Here is an 18,690-nt window from a genome sequence, read left to right as displayed (position 1 = left end):
TCTTAACCTATGTTAAAACCTACACGTATCACCTGGCTCTGTGGCTTAGTTGGTTAAAGCGCCTGCCTAGTAAGCAGGAGATCCTGAGTTCGAATCTCAGTAGAGCCTTTTCCATGAATTGAGTACGTGAGGATCAACTATTGGGACTTTTTGGGCTTTTCAATCCTATTTAGTTGACCTTGTATTTTGAACTGTACTTCCATGTGTTTTTTTTCTCTGCAAACTTCTAAATAAAGTATTCAATGAATCAATCAAAAAAGCTTGAAACCGGGACAATCCCGGCCAAACTGGGACGTCTGGTCACCATAGAGTACATTTACTATGGTGTACTTTAAAGTACACAAGTATATCGGCATCCAAATATACTTAAAGTACCAAAAGTAAAAGTACTCATTGTGCAGGATGTCCCATTTCACAAGTTCAAAATGTATTAAAAAATATTTTGAAAATAGCAGATCTACAAGCTCACAATGCATTGCATCGCAACGCATTGTGAGCCTGACCTGCTATTTTCAAATGGCCGAAATATTTAAAGGGCTGAACCTTTTCTCCGCGGTGGAAAGACTGGTGACGCGAGATTAGAGCTGAAGTCTAATAATAATCAAAATCAGAAACGTACAAAGTAACTAGTAACTCTAGTTTTCATATAATTGTAGTGGAGTAAAAGTTCAATATTTTCCTCTGAGATGTAGTGGAGTAACACAATTGTGTTCAAATAATTATTCTTAGAACTCACATAATCATCCCTATAATGTCTTCATTACATCTTTTGAGTGTATTTCTGAAGTGCAGTGGCTATGTAATGCAATACATTTAGGAAGCTGTGGGGTTGAAAGACATCATCGTGGTGTATTTTCAGGTTTCACCTTTTTGGGAAAAAAAATCTCAACTGCATAAATAGAACTGAAGTGCACATGAAAGTTAGAAAACCAAAAGAAGAATTGGATTTGAATGTTACATTAAAAAAAACCTCATCATTACTATTTTGAGAATGAAACACAACACAAGGTTGTAGAATGATTAATAAATGTATATTTTATTTAATCCAAAAAATGCTAAATTGTCCATATTCCTGTGTCTCGTAATATTTGTCTCATGGATAACTGAACTCAACAGCATTATGATTAGTGCAAGATGTGTACCTTTCTAGCAATGCTCATTTTGTTCTAATTTTGCTTTTAATTTCTATACTGAAGTACTGAAATCAGTCACTACGTTTTAAACAATATTATATATGGGTGACCTGAAATATTGAATATAAATGTATGACAAGAGATCATTTAAACTAAGCCCTCTCTATAACCTTTTACATCCGGTATACATGAAAAAAGGGAAGGTGGGGGGTGTATATCATTTTGAAAATAAGTCTGCTGTTACTTCTAAAAGGCAAATATAAAGAAACCTTGATAAGTTGAAGATATAAATTGTACCATCCAACACAAAACATCCAACAAATAAACTGTTTCAAAGGTGTGATTAATGTAAAGTTCTCTCCCTTATAATACTAAATCTGGATAAAAATATCTTTATCCTTTATCACTGATGTCTTCTGCCGAAGTACTTTGTAACTACATTTTGAAATGGTTTCATGAAAGAAAAATAAACAAAATTCAGTTCTCTTGCAAGTCCAAATGAATAAGAGCACAAACCATATTGAACCATTTTGTTTTGTCCACTGTCATTAAAGTGCAAAAATGTCATGGAAGATTGGCAGAGGCAGGGACATGAAAAGTTTTAGGTTTGTCCCTGCTTATGTCGACCTAAGATTGTGTGCATGGGCAAATTACCCATCAACTTCAAAATATGAAGTCAAATCTGAAATAAATCAATCACCATAAATTCAACAATTCAATAATATAATTTAAAGGCAAATAGATTCATTTAAAATAAAAATTTGAATCATAACTCTTATTTCAAATTTAAATTATACAGCTAAATTCAATTATTGAATGATTGAATTGAAATAAGTATTAGCTTATTAAGCTTAATCACAAACAAAATGTTTAATTATTTATCAATTTCATTGTGCCTATAGCTTATAATGTTCAGAGAGAGCTGGAGTCTGACACTACTAAAACAGCCAATCTTTTAAAGCTGACTTCATCCTGGCCAAAGACAAATTCGTCTTTTCTGGTAATCAAGATGCGTGTACAAACAAATTGACAGCAGCAAATAGATCTTTCAGCATAATGGTATACCAATCCAAGGGAGCATTGACAATTGTTCGCAAAGAGTAAAGATTATTTTAAAACACAGGATACTCTCATAATGAATTATACACACATTACACTGAAATCAGTACAGAACCATGAAATAAGAATGAGCAGCTACACATTTCATGACTACTTTGATGGCACAAGCATATTAGCCAAATATTTAGCAATGTCAGCCATTGTGCCATGTAATATTGCCAACCTTTTTGCCACAAAATATATGCACTGTCACTTAAAAATGTTTAATAAGCATATAAAACGATTTGTATCAAATTCCATTGAATATTTTAGAGTATGACATGTCATTATCGTGGTATGTATGATATTAAAGGTTCATGCAATTTATTTCGTACCCACCCCACATATATACTGTACACCTATACACCTAGAAAACAGGTTAACTCATTTTGAGTGCTCATTCATAAGACTCCATTCAAGTGTCATTTCCTTCATTCTGTCCTAAAGTTCATTTTGAACATAATGGAGTTTACTGTGTATATGTACAAGTCAGTTAACGTCTGTTTCAGACGTCCCATCAACTTCAATCAAGAGGATGGCAGCCGCTTCAGAACCACAACCACTACTGCTCACAACTCCACTCATTGTTGAACCTGAAAGACATTGATCTTGCTTGTGTTTTTGAGCGTTTGTCTCCGGTTGCAGAACCATACTCGTACGACCTCACGATCATAGTTGAGCTCCCTGGCAATTTCTGTAATCTCTTGGCCAGTGGGCAGGGCGTTCTTCTCAAAGTAGGTGTTGAGGACTTCTATCGCCTGTGGCGTGAAACTGGTGCGACGTTTGCGCTTCTTGGACGGTTCTCCGCCCACAAACTCCATCAGATTTTGTTGGCCTTTCTGGTTCCACAGTTCAGCTTCAGCAAGCCACCTCTCCAACACTGGCTTCAGCTTCTGAGCGCTCTTCGGAGTGATGTCCAGTTTTTCAAACCTGCATTACAAACATTTCATTCTGATCTGAACAGTGGGAACATATCATAGACGTCTTCACTTTTTTGATTGATATAAAACAAATAATTGTGCTCTCATCCCTGTGGTATATTAATTTCCACTAATCTAAATTAATTTCTTAAAGGACAACTTGACCCATTTTCAACCTATCATCATTTATGCAACAATGGCTTCTATTTCAGCATGTTAACGTTCCAAGGGGAAAAAGGCTATAGTTTATATTAGCTTGCGATCCCCATCAATGATGTGATTGGTAGACAGGTTTCTGATCTGACCACCATAGCCCAACAATGAGACACAGAGTGAGCAGATGGAAATTGTGCCATCTTATAATGAGCATGAGTGAGAACCAATTATATGAAGATACGGTTGAAAATGGGTGATGTGCTCCTCTAAGGATATATATTTTTTGGTTGACAACAGACACACTATCTTTCACTGTAAACTGCTCTGCAACTCGCTACGCTACCCTTGTAGTTTAGGCAGCTTGAATTTAAGAAAATAAAATCTCCCCCATCTTCTCTTAAAGGTAGGGTAAGTGATTTGCAATTATTCAAATAATTGCAAAATGGGTCTATGTTCTGATAGTGCTCGTTACTATAGAGTGTCCTGTCCATATAAGGAGTCTCCATGTCTCTCCAGCTCTTTATAAAACAGAAAATGCATTTTCGTTTCAGTTTCAGTTTCATTTCCAATTTTATCCAATCAGGATAGAGAACTCAATCAGGATATAGATTAAACAAGTGAAATTGGAAGTGATGACACTAAGAAATGAGCATGCAAAATTAGAACTGGAACACTATAAAAATGAAGCTTAAAATGGGTACTTTCTCCTGATTGGCTGAGATTTTGACACCTACCAGAAAATGTATTTTCTGTTTATTAAAGATCTGTAGAGACGTGGAGACTCCTGTTACTGAACAAACACTCTATAGCAATGATTACTATCACAATATAGTGCTTTAACCTTTTAACAAAATACTTTTTGTTTTAACCCAAAAATATCACTTACCCTACCTTTAATGCTTGTCCTAATTTTTATGTTGTCACTTCTCCTTATCTGGTCCTTAGGGATCACAGGAATGTTTTATGCGGTTTGACCTTGCACCTGTTGGTTAATTGTAATATGGCGATCTAAGAATTTAAACTTATTTTATGGGTGAATTATGGGTTATGGGTTAAATGCCTGAATGCTATATATAATAAAATACTAAATTATTTGCAAGGGTGCAGTTTACCTGCAAATGGCAGACTGGCTATAGGCTGGACCCTCAGTTGCAGTGAGAGCCTGCCCCACTTGTGTCTGAGTAAGCCCCAAGGACAGCCGACGGATCTTAAAGTTCTTGGCAAACTCTCGAATTTCTTCCAGATTAATGCCCTCTTCATTGCTGACTGCTTGCTGGGGCTCTAAAAAAAACAAGAAGAGTCCAGTTAAAATTATCTACCTACTTAGGATGGAACTAAGTGGAACTAGGCAGAAGAGAAATAGGTGAGTGTACTGTACATACTGTTGACAAGCTGCCCCACAGTTGCCAAGTCTCCGCAGGTGATAGGTACTGAGGTGGTGGCTGTCTTCATGATAGACGGCTGAGGGGCGATTACAATTGGTGACTGAGAGACAGTTGTTACCGATGCCTGTGTGAGAAACAATCAATCAAATTATTTTATTTACACCCCAAATAAATTATACTGTGATCCATTCAATGTTCAAGGCAACTTTCAGCTGCTGTATTTCTGGACATTGTCCAGAAATACTTGTCCAGAAATTTCTGAACATTGTCCAGAAATACAGTACATCATTGTATTTCTAAAGTTAAAATTGCAGGTTGTTTTGTGTTCAGAAAGTGGGTTATCATCTACCTGTGAGCTGGGTTTGGAAAACGTCTGAGGAGCAGTAACCTTGGGTAGAACTGCAGTGGAATTTGGAACAGTATTATGCCCATTCCCAAGAGTGGCAATAATCTGGCCCTGGGTGTTGAGAATCAACTGTGGGGTGACAGTCTGGACCTGAAGACCCTGAAGACCCTGAAGACCTTGCAGACCCTGAAGACCCTGAAGACCCTGCAGACCTTGAAGACCCTGAAGACCTTGCAGACCCTGCAGACCCTGAAGACCCTGCAGACCCTGAAGACCCTGCAGACCCTGAAGACCCTGCAGACCCTGGAGACCCAGCAGTGGGAGGGTACCTATCACCTAGATAAAACAGAAGAATACAAAGAATTGGTATAAATGCATATTCTGCTAGCTATAGCCTTCTCCTCTTTACTTGCTAGACGACTGATATTGTTCAGTTGGACAAAAGCGTCTCCGCCATCCCACAAACACTGGGTGGCGGATGTTATGTCACATCTAAAACTTGAACAGCTTAAATATACGATCAGAGGCTCCACTCAGAAGTATACTAGAGTCTGGCAACCGTTCCTGTCATATTTTGAGGAGGTGTATTCTACTGTTGCAATATAGCCATTGCAGTATAGCCATTTGCCTTCTCCCCCCCTTCCCTTCCCCCTTTCTTCCCAGTTATTTGATTTCACTGTTTTACTGATTTTTCTTTCCTCTTATTGACTGTAATGTTTGTGGTATTAATACCGTTTCTCATGAAAATATATTGCACTAAAATGTCCTTGCATTTTCGGTCAATAAATTACTGGTTGATATGAGTATTTGTTTCATTTGATATTGTGTACTAGTGTCTGTGGTGTCTTGTAGTTTGTTATATGTTGGTATGTGTATGTGTCTTGAAAATTCAATAAAAACATTTGAATAACTAGAAAATGTGCTCCTCGGAGCACAGGTCTCCGCCAGTACTGTTCCTGATTAATCCTGTCTTACCTATTTATATTACATATTGTCACGTGTCACTTGACCAATGTTAGCTTGGCTGATGGAAGCTCACTTCAAAAAATATAAATGATTTTTTGAAGTGACACACCTATTTATAGGTTTCTATTTCGTCATGCGTCTCGCTAGCCAATCAAAGCACACCCTTTCAACATATTGTCACGTGTCACGTGAAGCTTGACCAATGTTAGCTTGGCGGACACACGGAAGGACGGAGACGAAAACATACTCTCCACCTCTGGCGGAGACAATAATAATAAATGCATATTCTGTTGATCACACACTAAATGGCAGAGGTACTGTACAAATCCCTTAATTCTCTTGATGGCAGTTTTCAGGACAGTGTTTCAGAGCAGCATTTTAAGCTGAGGCCATGTTAATAATAAATAGATAAGAGAGAGACTTTGCGTGCAAATTTGAGATAAACTAACTGTGTCATTGCACACTGACCTGTTCTAGCTAAGCAAATAAACACAAGGTTGTGGGCAAGCTCCTCAGAAAACCAAAACACTATTATTTAGTTTTTAATGATTAATGTTTCATTTATTCAAATAATTTCCAGATTGTAGTAAGCCTAAAGCTAAAAAGGACTCATCTAAATGATTAAACATTTTTTTAACCAATCTGTATGGAGGAGTATCTTAATAATACAACTAACACATCTGCAGTGGTTGGAGGTGGTTTCCCTACAATTATTTTGTTTTTTTAAAGATATTTTTGAAGGCTTTTATTTGATAGGACATTAGGATGACAGGAAATGGGGAGAGAGACACACAGCAAAGGTCGCCGGGATCGGGAGTCGAACTCGCGACACGCTGTCAAGCTGGGTTAATCCATGTGCATGTAAACTTAAAGCTGTCCTTTGTGCTACCCACCTGTCCCTGGGCATTGGTGATGATCTGACTAGTGATGCCAGCCATATTGTTCATGCCAGTGGTGAAGATGGGAGTGGAGGTGAGGGAACTGATAAACTGGGGCTGTCCTCCCAGTGAAGCAGCACTAATCTGAAAAGCATTAAAACACACACGATACCATGTGACTCACACATCAAATAAAAACATAACCAGTCTAAATATTATGAACGGTAATGATTCTTACAATAGCAGGATTGATGGAGATTCCAGCAGTCTGAAGAGTCGCTACGGACAGACTTGGCTGAGACATGGTCGTAGAAGCTGAGGTCACCTGTGCTGCTGTAACTTGACCAGCGGTCACCTGGGCACTGCTCACCTGTGTTGGCTGACACGTCATTTGATGAACTGCTGCTGTTTGTATGCAGGGTGACTGAGGCTGGAACACTGCTTGGGTAGTTGTCTGCAGCTGGGGCTGGACTGAGTTCAGCACTGTCGCAGCTAGGGAACAGTTGGAAACACAACAGCCATTAGTTGATCTTGAATGAAGTTATGTTGTGTGAAGCTAAAGATTCATATTCTCTGAGGTGACATAATTATGCTTAATTTATAAACCGTCATACGACTGTGTCAAAAGAGCAGGTCTACAAGCTCACAATGCGTACGTAACACTGGCATGCAACAAAGTATAAGGGTACGGCCTACAGTCACACATGCGTGACTGAAGGGGAGTAGCCAACACTTGCCAGGGAGTTGAACTCCATGCGATGGCACGCCAACACATTGCAACCGGAAGCTCCACCCATTCGCTCGCAAACAATTGAAGTGAACCGGACATGGCTGTTTCAGTCGCGCATGTGTGACCATGCCCTTAATCAAGCTATATAGACACATGCATGCACCCACAGGCAGTGTTTTACCTTGCAGGCCACCTAAGGGAAGTTTGAGGAAGTTTCCTGCTTGGTTAGCAGCCGAGAACCCAGGGAGAGTAGCTACATTAGAGGTGGGGAGGGTAAGCACAGCCAGGCCTCCCTGGCCACCGATGGAGCCTGCCATGCTGAGGGGGATGAGCAGAGGCTGACCCAGAGACCCTGTTTGGGCCATCATCCCAGTCATCAGGGTGGCCAAGCTTTCCTGGGTCAAGACCTAGAGCGGGACAGAGGTGATGAGGGTGGTACGGTCATGTCATTGAGAGAAAAGTATTAGACAACTAAAGTACCACGACCACACAATCTATGAGATGATAAGGCTTCATTTATACTTCATGACGTGACCTGCAATTACAGCAATGCCAGTAGGTGTTAGTTTATGTGCTAAATATCTAATTTTGCCATACTTTGAGAGTTAATGTAATCTCTACTTTACTATTTCCTCAATCACAGAGCACAGAAGCAAAGTTGACAATATTTGGACTTATATCATGCCCAGGTTGCTAAACAACCCAAGGTACCAAAGATTAACATCGCTTTAAGGAGAAATGTAGAATCTTAAGAGATATTACTGTATGAGCATGTTTTTAGTACCTGCGGACAGCCCTGCACAGTGATTGGCATGGTGGCTTGTGGATGTGCCAGGGACACAGTGATGGGAACAGCTGGAGCCAGCGTTGAGACGGTAGGAGTCACTGCCTCCACAGACATCACCTGCTGCTCTTCCAGCACTGGAACAAGTCAGATCCAGGAGGTGTTGACGACCAACAGATGTTTTAGTCACATTATATTTCGAGTAAAGACAAAAAAGCATTGTGCGCGTGTACATAATATGCTGTCCTACTGTGAAATATCTTTGGCGGGGAGTTAAATACAGTATACACACATCGATTTGAATGCTGATTTAAGTACATGATTTATGTGCATGGTTTTAAAGTAGAACCCGCACAATGAAGTTGGGATCCAAACGTTGTCATTTCTGATCAATATTCTAAATAAGGCTATTCCTTGAAGTGCTGGTTCTACTTTCAAATCTACGGTCAAATATGACCATCAGATGACATACATTTACAATACAAAAGCTCTGGATCTCACCCCCTCTCCCAGTACTATGGGGTACAGCAGGGCTGTCATGTGTACTGCTGGCCTCAGGCTGCTCAGGGGCCGCATTGCCTCCCTCTTCAGCTCTAGAGTCCGGGAGAGATGCATCGACCTCTACCTCTAGCACACGGATAGTTTCATGGCCAGACATCACAATCACCTGCACACCAATTGGAATTAAAAAAAGATGAATCCAAGTCAAATGCACAATGACTCCATTTCTATACTCCATTTTCCTTGGAGGATTTGTTTGGAGACCTACACAAATCCTAAGCACAGCAGATACTATAGTAATATATTCCCCTTAACTTGTTCCCAGATTATAACAGTGTAATTACCTTGTGGTAAATGGAATTATGGCTATTCTCGTTTAATTTACCACCTTTGAAAGGTCAGTCAAAGACTATGATGACCATCACTCCCCAACAAGCTCTATCACCTATATGAACTTGTAGTCGAGCTGCTTTCAGTATAACGGTATGCAGTAATGGAAGATCTAGAGCAAATGCAGCAGGACAGCCTGGGCTGGAGGGCAAGATGCGGAAGAGACAATGCAGGAAGAGAGAGGATGCATACCTGGTTGTCTTTGGCAGGGAATTTCAAAGTGCAGGAACTAAATGGCTGAAAAAAGACTTCTGCAGTCAGACAGTGAATGGCTAAGGAAAACAGAGAAGCCAAGCACACGTTAGGACACAATGAAACAAAACAAAACAAAAAAAAGAGACAGATGAAAGAACACGACCAAAACGATGATAAGTACATCAGCCAACAAGCAGCATAAGCAATGCTTTCTGAAAGCCCCCAACTGTCATTAACGAAGGGCATTGCTTTTGTTTGCTGACTATGTCTATGGAGAATGTAGCCAGAAAAAGGAGAAAAACAACAACAACAATTGATCAATCAATAAGCATGACGATGTACACACTGGTAAACCTCCCAGGCATAATGTATAAGGTATTAATTGATGATAAATCAGGGAAAGTAAGGTAATATCAATGAACTGCTGCGTTGAGTTAATCATTGCATTATGATATGATATGTTGGCACATGGGGGTGACAACATCTAATGACGGAAGATAACTTGGAAATGACAAGTGTTAAGGTTTGGTTAAGTTCAGGTGCTGTAACTGAAGGAGAGCGATGACAGATGCGTGGTACCTGTTCATTGACAGTAAGGGGGGCATCTTTGGACGGGAGGTCCTGGTCCATGGCTCAGTGCACCAGCACAGTCACTGTCCAGTTGGCATTCTATGTGGAAAAATACCATTAAAACGATCAACTTTGCACACGACTTTTGTCAAACCTTAATACCTGGGTGTGTTTTCCTAGCCTGACCAAAACAGACATTGTTAGTTATGGGGCAACACAACTTAATGATATTCCCAAATGGGAATGTCTTCAGGCCAGTGCTTCTTAAAGTGGGGTCCAGGCAGGGACTCGGGGGGGTTCCAAATGGACCCTTACAAGTCTGTAACTATAGAGTGTACAAATGGAACCAAATGGACCCATAAGGGTCCTTGAAATTAAAAAGTTTGAGAACCACTGCTATAGGCTATTCCCTTTTCGTGGCTATTTTTCCATACCAGGACCATAATATTTCATGGGGCCTGAAAGAGGCCTCCTATGTTGCACCTGAAAAATGCTACAGAAAACGTATTGATATGATGATCAAAGCCATGCATTTCTGTTGGAGTCACAATCCAACAGCAAACAGATTCAAGGTGATCCTTGCTGTGCAGCAAAGACCGCTTCCAAATGAAGATCTGTCAAAACTTCAGCGGCTGTTTGATGGACACCCCACCCCCATCCTGGCCAATAAAAGTCTCGTCGCGTCGTCCACTTCTTTTGGGGACAAGCTGTTACCGCCAAGTATATGCGACACAAATAATCTCGATCCATGCCTAGAGAGACGGAATATTATGTATTTCCCCTCTTTATCATAAATATATAAATTATGCTAATTACGAGCATTGCATATTAACCCAAACTCATTTCCTCTCGCCGTTTCGCCGCTATAGGCGAAAGCCGCGCTAGAATAGAGTCGGGTTATTATATTCAACTTACCGCTTTAGATGTATGGTGTTTTCTGTTATCGTCTGAGGTTTAAAGGCTTTGTCACAGTTAGTTTCGCTCACACATAATTATAAATTCATCTCAGCTTCCAGACAGGCGCTGTGACTGCACACAAAAGAGAGGCATTTGCATGGATAAGGAGGGCTTGCAACGTTGGGATCTCCGCTTTCTTAATATTTAATCACGGTCTCCTCTGTGTGACAGTTTAGATGATCAGAAATCCTCGCAGTGCCCTAAAAGATCCCATTTGTCTTGTCTAGTCAAGCAAAAAATTGCAACAAATTTGGCCTTTTGCACTACGTCATGAACATAATTTATGCAAGAAAAAATCTTGCATTGAAAAATGTCTGCCTCGACTTGAGAGGAGCCATAGCTCTCTTAAAGGGACAGTACAGCTTTAAAGAGACGAGCACAAATCACAACTAAACCTACAGTGGTGGAAAAAGTACTCAAATGTTTTGCTTAAGTAAAAACAGCAATATAGAAACACTCTGTTTCTGTTACAACTAAAAGTCCGGTAATCAAAACGTAATTGAGTAAAAGTACAAAAGTATTAGCATCAAAATATACTTAAAGTACCAAAAGTATAATAATGCAGATTGTCCAGTTTCATGTCTAAAATGTATACAAATCTTTTGAAAATAGCAGATCTACAACGTGTCACATCACAAAGCCTAGTGAGCTTGTAGATCGGCTAAGATCAAATAGCCTTAAAAAGGTTCAGCCCTATTTTAAAAAGTTTAAATAGGGCTGAAGTGGTTAATGTATGTTTTATTATAATAATGACAATCCACAAAGAAACTAACTAAAGTTTCTAAATAATTGTAGTGGAGTAAAAGTAGGCTACAATATTTGCCTCTGAGATGTAGTGGAGTAGAAGTAAAAGTATAGAAAAATGGAAATACTCCAGACCAGTAAAGTAAAAGTATCTGAAAATGTTACTTAAGGTACTTGCAAGTAGGCCTAAATGTACTTATAGTTACTTTAATATTTCCACCACTGCCTACATGATATGATAAATAAAACCATGATAATTGCTTGAAAAATAAGTTGAAACAAAGCATAATTGCAAGACGCTTGCCATAAGCAGTAAAAGGGCTGTAGTGTGTGCTTGATGCATTTGTTGGCAAGTGTCCAGCCATCTAAATGTGAAATTGAAAAGTTAATCATGTAGGACTATTTGGGAGCAGTATTCCATAGCAATGGCATTATAAATCATGAATGTTCAGGCAGCAGCCCAATCTTAAATTGTAGCCTACTAGAGGGACTATTTTCATAAAAACAAGGAAATACAATAACAAATAAAGAAATAAAGTGTTGTTGATATCATGGATATCCTCAAGTTCAACGTCCAACATCAATCTGGTCAGGAGATCAGGTCGAAGGGCCAAAATGCAAAAATATCTTATGAAATGTAGCCAACTGCAATGGTCAGTAGATCCAGTATTATCCAGTCCATTCCAGGTCCATTACCATGTATGTCTATATGTTGTTTATCTCATTTTAACAGGTAATATTGATTTTATCTGATGAGGAAGGAAGATCCATGCGCTTAATCACTAAAGCTACGGCTGTCCTCTTGTATTTGAATAGCCTATACTATAGGCTATTCAAATACAAGAATAGCCTTAGAAGATGCTCATAATGCATTTGTATAGCCTATAGGCCCTATAGGCTATACAAATGCATTATGAGCATCTTCTACGGTTCTCCAAGGCAGTGGTTCTCAACCTTTTCAGGCCGTGACCCTCCAAAATAATCATGTTTGAACTGGGGACCCCCCATTTTGTTTGACTCTGTTCCAGATAAATATTGTGAAAATAGCAGATCTAATACTTAAGTCCTTAAATTGTCACTTCACTGTCATCTGGGGACCCCCCAAAAAATCATGTGGGGAGTCGGACCCCCCCTGGGGATCCGTGCCCACATGGTTGTCAAATAGAACATGCTATTTACAGAATGTCATTTTCAAATGGGTTGTCCTACTACAGCCCATTGTCCAAAATATAACATTATTATCTTATCATCATCGTCATTACTAATTTAAACAGTTTACAACTAATTAGGACAGAAAACGGCAGATTTTAATACTCAACACTAGGGGGCGCGTTTCAATTAAAGTGTATGTCGGAGAAGGAGGACGGAGTGACGTAACCATTTCCACCACAACAAGCTGGAAAACAAGGAAGTGAACAGAACAGTAATCTGTCATAAAGGCCGTGAAAAGACATCCGAATCTCGCTTTAATCGTCTTTATTCATCAGTTTACGCACCCATTCACAACGATGAACAACAAAGGTGCGTATGTGGCCGTGGTATAGATGTGGGTTATTATCCACGGTGATATCATGTGTAGTAGAGATGGAGGTATGCCGTTATGGTTGTAAAGCCCGTTGTTACAGAGAAACGACGACGGGCATGACAATAAACAACAGATCATATATCAACCGTGCGCGTAGCTAACGCTAAACTCTGCCATCGGATGCATTGAACAATCGCACACGATATGAAAACGAAAGGCCTAAAATAGCTGTCATAATAATACGTTAATACCATTTAAAATAGCAGTTAGTCGATGATACGTTTTCAGTGCAAAATATACGATCATCTATCGTTAGTTAACGCTGCTAGCTGCCGCTACCACCAGTCGCTGACCTCCAAAACAAAGCACAGGCGCCACTGTTTGGGGGTTTTCCCCCCCATCTTTTATTCGTTTATAGCGAATATTGAAAGAATGTTGAATGACAGCGATGACAGGATCGGAGGATCTACGCCGATTTCAGACACAAAGAATGACCATAACGTAACGTTCGTAGGGTAAACAACGTTTAGAAACTGGCCGTGCAGTGGGGGATGATGGGAGCCGTTCCCTTGGCTTAGCCTTAGATGGTGTTGATTTAACGCTACATCCAAGATGTTCATGTTTAATCAAGTAAACAATTGTACTACGTGTAGTATAAGTAAAAAAAAAATCCTTATGCATTTTGAGTGATATTTATGTTTATTCAGCTTTCAGCATGATCACAGATTTTTTTTAAAGACAGGTGCCATTAAAAACACTGAATTGTTTTGCTGATTACAATATAAAACAATGATTTATACAAAACGGAATGACGACAAATGGGATCTCTGGTCTATCTGTTATTGTTCTGCAGGTTCATATCCTCAGCAGAATGTGTACCCTCAACAGAGCTCTGCACCCATCTATCCTCCTATGCAAGTATCCCCGCAGGCACCCCCTTACACAGATGCCCCTCCTGCATATTCTGAGGTAATTGAAATTTTAATAGTGATGTTATTTATATCGATTGATTGATTGAATACCTTATTAACAGTTGGCAAAATAGTACAGTGGTACGATTATACAATGATGCTAAAAGGATAACAAAGCCCAAAGGGCATTGTGGTCCTATGTATTCAATTCATCATCAAGACATATAAAAACATACAAATACAAGAAATCATGTTATGACTATATCATGAGACTAGATATTGTCTGGGATTTTTGATAATGTAATAATATTGTGATATGACAAGTGTTATCTTTTCCTGATTTTAATCATTTAAACCCTATAGATTTTTTTTAAATTATAGCAATAGCTATTTTTAAAAATGTTGTCAATTATAATTAAATATGACATTATCGTCACAATATCTATATTTTTGTAGTTATTTGGTCAAAAATGTGGAATGTTTTATTTTGTCCATATCGCCCAGCCCTAATGCACACACACACACACACACACACACACTTGTAAAAAAATTAAAATGTAAAAATGATCTGTAATGTATTCCAATTATCCGATCTAAATTCCACGTGGCCCTGCTATCCATCTCCGTCTCCACAGATATACCAGCCCAGATATGTTCTTCCACATCAGGTCCCTGGTCAGGTGGCTCAGATGACCAACCCATATGCCCAGATGTTCATGCCCATGCAGCAGATGCCTGTTGGACAACTTGGCCAGAATGTTCCCATGGCGTACTATCCTATGGGGCATATGTACCCACCTGGTTCCACGGTGATGGTGGAAGGGGGCTTTGATACTGGAGCGCGCTTTGGAGCAGGCAACGGTGTTACTATTCCAGTGAGTATCCACTCAGGAGTATCTACTCTGTTAAACCATGTGTTAAGAGTCATACTGATTGAAGTCAATAAGATGGCAATTAAAGGTGCTGTATTGATGATATTGTTTTGTTAAAATAAGATGTTCATCATTGCTATAGAGTGTTTGTTCAGTAACAGGGGTTTCCCCTTGTCTCCAGCTCTTTAGTAAACAGAAAATACATTTTCAGGTCAGGATAACTGAGGATACCAATTGATCTAATCAGGAGAAAGAACTCATACAGGATATCGGATAAACACATGAATAAGCAGATACAATTGAAGCAGATGAATGGGTTCTCTCTCCTGATTGGATCAAATATGAGATAGATGCAGGTAGCTATAGGTATATATGATATATTATAGATGCATTATTATAGATATTATATACTATGTATGCAGTTAAACTAATACAATAATTAATCAAATGTCTATATGTCTGCCCGGAAAACAGGAAATCTCCATTGTTAAAACAAAATGTGACACGATGACAGTGGAATTTGATGTGTGTATGTTTATATCCTCCCTTTTCTACCAATATTTTAGCCCCCACCACCCGGACACCCTCCCAATGCAGCTCAGCTGGCTGCCATGCAGGGTGCTAATGTTGTAATGTCGCAGCGCAAGAATAACTTCTTCCTGGGTGGTTCCAATGGAGGTTATACCATCTGGTAACATCAACCGTTCTCCTCAAGTACCCCATTATTGCTAAACCCTGTCCCCTATTCCAAACAATGCACAGCAAACTCCTCAGGGCTAATTTAACACTGAGAGTTTAATAACGGACATTTACATTTGGGTCAATTTTTACATTCTCTGAGTTAAGTAAACACTGAGGATTTGACTGTTCCCGTACCCCTCCCTTGTTCCACATGCCTCCCTCTTTAGGCTGCTGGCCATGCCACTATACTGATATCACCTAACGGAATGTAATACTTTAGAGCCCTATTGAAAGGTACAGTATTCCACTTGTCATCTAAAGACAAAATATTCCAATTGATGGATACCACTGCCTGGAGAGGACAAAACTCTTTTGCAAGCCTCAGAACTCATTCCACAATTCTTCATTAAGTCTAGCCTCTTTAGTAATTTAAAATCTCATCACTTATAGATTCTGATATCTGCATTTGTTTAAGTAAAGCAAATAGATCACAATTTGCATTAGGATGTTCTTGTACCTGTGTTAAACAAGTAAATGCAATTGTGAAGTAAATTCACTTGTACATATTTTAGCTGCTTTGTAGTTAAATTTGGAATACAGATGTGAAGTTGTAGTTGAAATGCAAAAGGAAAGAAGGGGTTACTTCACCTCTCTTTTTGAAAAACAATTGTTAGTGCTATTATAGTTACAGAAACTGCTGTGTAATAATTACATGTAGAATTATTTGACAGAAATTACATTTCACCTATACAATAACAATGTTAATGTCTTGAATGCTTGAGCAAGGACATCTTGCCTTGTCTTTTACTTTTGCATGGTATCCAGAATGTCGTGACAAAATTGTCACAATAAAATTTCCAACATTGAATTCATGGCATAGTAATCACTTGCTGAGTAGATTAAGCAAAAAAAGAATGCGGAAAAAAAGTAATTACAAAAATCTTTAAGGTGGTTTACTGTACCTTAATGGGCAACTGTTAGATGAACATAAGTGTCAAAGAGCACTGGAGATAGCCCTAAATTAAAGCATTAACTTCAGTAAACTTAAAGGAAGAAATTTAAAGAATAAATCCAAATAGTGAATTGAGTGGAAAGGGGTGGTTGGTGTAACATGTTAGCAGAAGTTTTTGGTTTAATTTGTTGTTTTTCTTTCACAGTCGGATACCCAGAGTTTATAAACCCAAGTGTTTTATCGTACAGATTTGAACTGCTTCCATTTTGTTCTACTTTGTTTAATGCATTTATTCGTCTTAGAAGAAATGGCACTTGTGAATTCATTATCTCACTTTAAGAGTTGAGGTGACCGTTTCTTTAATAATACAGCTTTTTTCTTGCACATTTTAGTGATTCTTATGTTTCCGTAGGCTAATTTGTTAGTATAACCAAGGAGCTGGTTGTACCAAAGATTTGGTCTATTGCACTCATGTTGAGTTGTGACATTAAATTTTAAATGTCACAATCAAAAGCAAGCATATCATTGAATAGGGTGTGATTAAAGAGTAGATACATAGACCTTCAATCTGACATAGTATTTCATTGTGGTGTTTGACACTTTGTGTAGTTTAATCACATTTTGAAGTTGTACATACATCGTTGCACCATAGTGATGTACACTTTTGATTATAGTTTTTTTCCTGACGTGCACTGCTTAATAAATCAAAAAAGATGCAGGCATGGGGCTACTGTTTGTTTGAAAATTCTATTTTATTTTCTGAATAAATACTACTTTAATTTCTTCGGAAAAAAAGAAAAAAGCTGTGAAATTTTAGGATTGAAAACGCTTCTTGCTTTTCAAGCCTGGTCTAAATTAATGCCAAGTTACAGTATATTCTTCAATAGCCTGAAAGTATATGCAAACATCGATATCAAGGGCACATCACTGTCTAGAATTGTTCATTTCCAAGTCATTTTTGTGCTGCTAATTAAACTACCATACATTCTTCACATGTAGACTAATGAGGTAAGATGTGTTAAACTAAGTAAGTCTGCATGGTTGCCATTATATATTTTTTGCCAATTTTCATTTTGGTGTTTGGTTAACGTGTCACTGGGTATCCGACATTCCACACAGTTTCAACAGCTGTGGCCTGCAGAAGTTATGGTACCTTTGTATGTTACTTCAATGTTCATTTGGTATGGTCACACTAACTAGCTGTCTAGCTTGCATGATTTATACTTTGTCGTGTGCCGAAAATAGCCTATCTACAAGGTCACAGTGTGCCAACTCGCGATGTGTTGTGAGCTTCTAGATCAGCTTTTTTTTCAGCTCGCACCTATAAATTAAGTTCCATACCAGACATGGTTGACATTACTCTAAACTTTATAAATGACTGTGAATGTGTATTCACTTCAGCAGACAAATTGGTGCTTCATAGTTTTGCTTAGAAAGCAGGCCACAGCTTTCAAAACATGTTTGATTCAGATAAATGTCAACTTTTTTATGTTACAGTGCCAATTGTGTTTGTAATGTAACATAATGATGGCTTAGTCCCAGCAATATCAAGTACTGTAACCTAAAGCTTACCAGTAGATGCCATGCCAACCACAGCCAGCATGGAATGGGATTCTCTTTTGTTGAAGGATTATGGACATTTATAGTTCAGGGATTCTTTAAAATATTTTGTAACATGGATATATGTACTGAAGTAATTTGATGGACTTTAGTACACATTCTATCTTTTAAGATTACTAAAGGAGATGAGTGTCACTATGGTTTGCTGAGACAGGTCATAAGATGGAACTCTTTGCAAAAGAACTTAGGTGCACTTAACTTTTTTATACTAAACTTAAAAATGAAAATTTAGAATAAATGTTATTTTGGAAATTTGAAATGTGTCATGTTCATCCTTTGATTTTAACCTTGTTTAGAAAAGATGTAATACTGGAAGTGAATAAATTGTCAACTGTACGCTTTTATCACAAGTCGGCTCAATTTCCTTATAGCACTT

General features: G+C 38.6%; 2 protein-coding genes across 5 annotated transcripts; one reads left to right on the top strand and one right to left on the bottom strand.

Annotated features, from left to right (window-relative positions):
• Positions 1-1,070: 1,070 nt before the first annotated feature.
• On the bottom strand, positions 1,071-11,275 carry pou6f1 (POU class 6 homeobox 1). Of its 4 annotated transcripts, none has more exons than XM_084069812.1 (12): positions 10,968-11,275; positions 10,062-10,151; positions 9,480-9,559; positions 8,898-9,063; positions 8,397-8,533; positions 7,794-8,019; positions 7,121-7,374; positions 6,898-7,026; positions 5,042-5,374; positions 4,690-4,816; positions 4,420-4,588; positions 1,071-3,161 (listed from the first exon to the last, which is right to left on the bottom strand). In XM_084069812.1, the coding sequence occupies exons 4-12, from the start codon at positions 9,052-9,054 to the stop codon at positions 2,813-2,815; spliced, it is 1,881 nt and encodes a 626-aa protein (XP_083925938.1). In that variant the 5' UTR covers positions 9,055-9,063; positions 9,480-9,559; positions 10,062-10,151; positions 10,968-11,275; the 3' UTR covers positions 1,071-2,812. The 4 variants fall into 4 exon arrangements, with proteins under 4 accessions (XP_083925938.1, XP_083925939.1, XP_083925937.1 ...); XM_084069813.1 differs by lacking the exon at positions 9,480-9,559 and having other exon boundaries at positions 5,042-5,214; positions 5,287-5,374; XM_084069811.1 differs by lacking the exon at positions 9,480-9,559.
• Positions 11,276-13,131: 1,856 nt separating this feature from the next.
• Positions 13,132-18,650, top strand: dazap2 (DAZ associated protein 2). Its single transcript, XM_084069087.1, has 4 exons — positions 13,132-13,274; positions 14,132-14,247; positions 14,825-15,064; positions 15,628-18,650. Exons 1-4 carry the CDS (start codon positions 13,262-13,264, stop codon positions 15,754-15,756), a joined length of 498 nt encoding a protein of 165 aa, XP_083925213.1. The 5' UTR covers positions 13,132-13,261; the 3' UTR covers positions 15,757-18,650.
• The last annotated feature ends 40 nt before the right edge of the window (positions 18,651-18,690 follow it).

Source organism: Gymnoscopelus microlampas, assembly GCF_963454915.1.
Source record: "Gymnoscopelus microlampas genome assembly, chromosome: 10".
Lineage (NCBI taxonomy): Eukaryota > Metazoa > Chordata > Actinopteri > Myctophiformes > Myctophidae > Gymnoscopelus > Gymnoscopelus microlampas.
The sequence above is the reverse complement of the archived record's forward strand: the minus strand, read 5'-3'. Positions and strand labels throughout refer to the sequence as shown.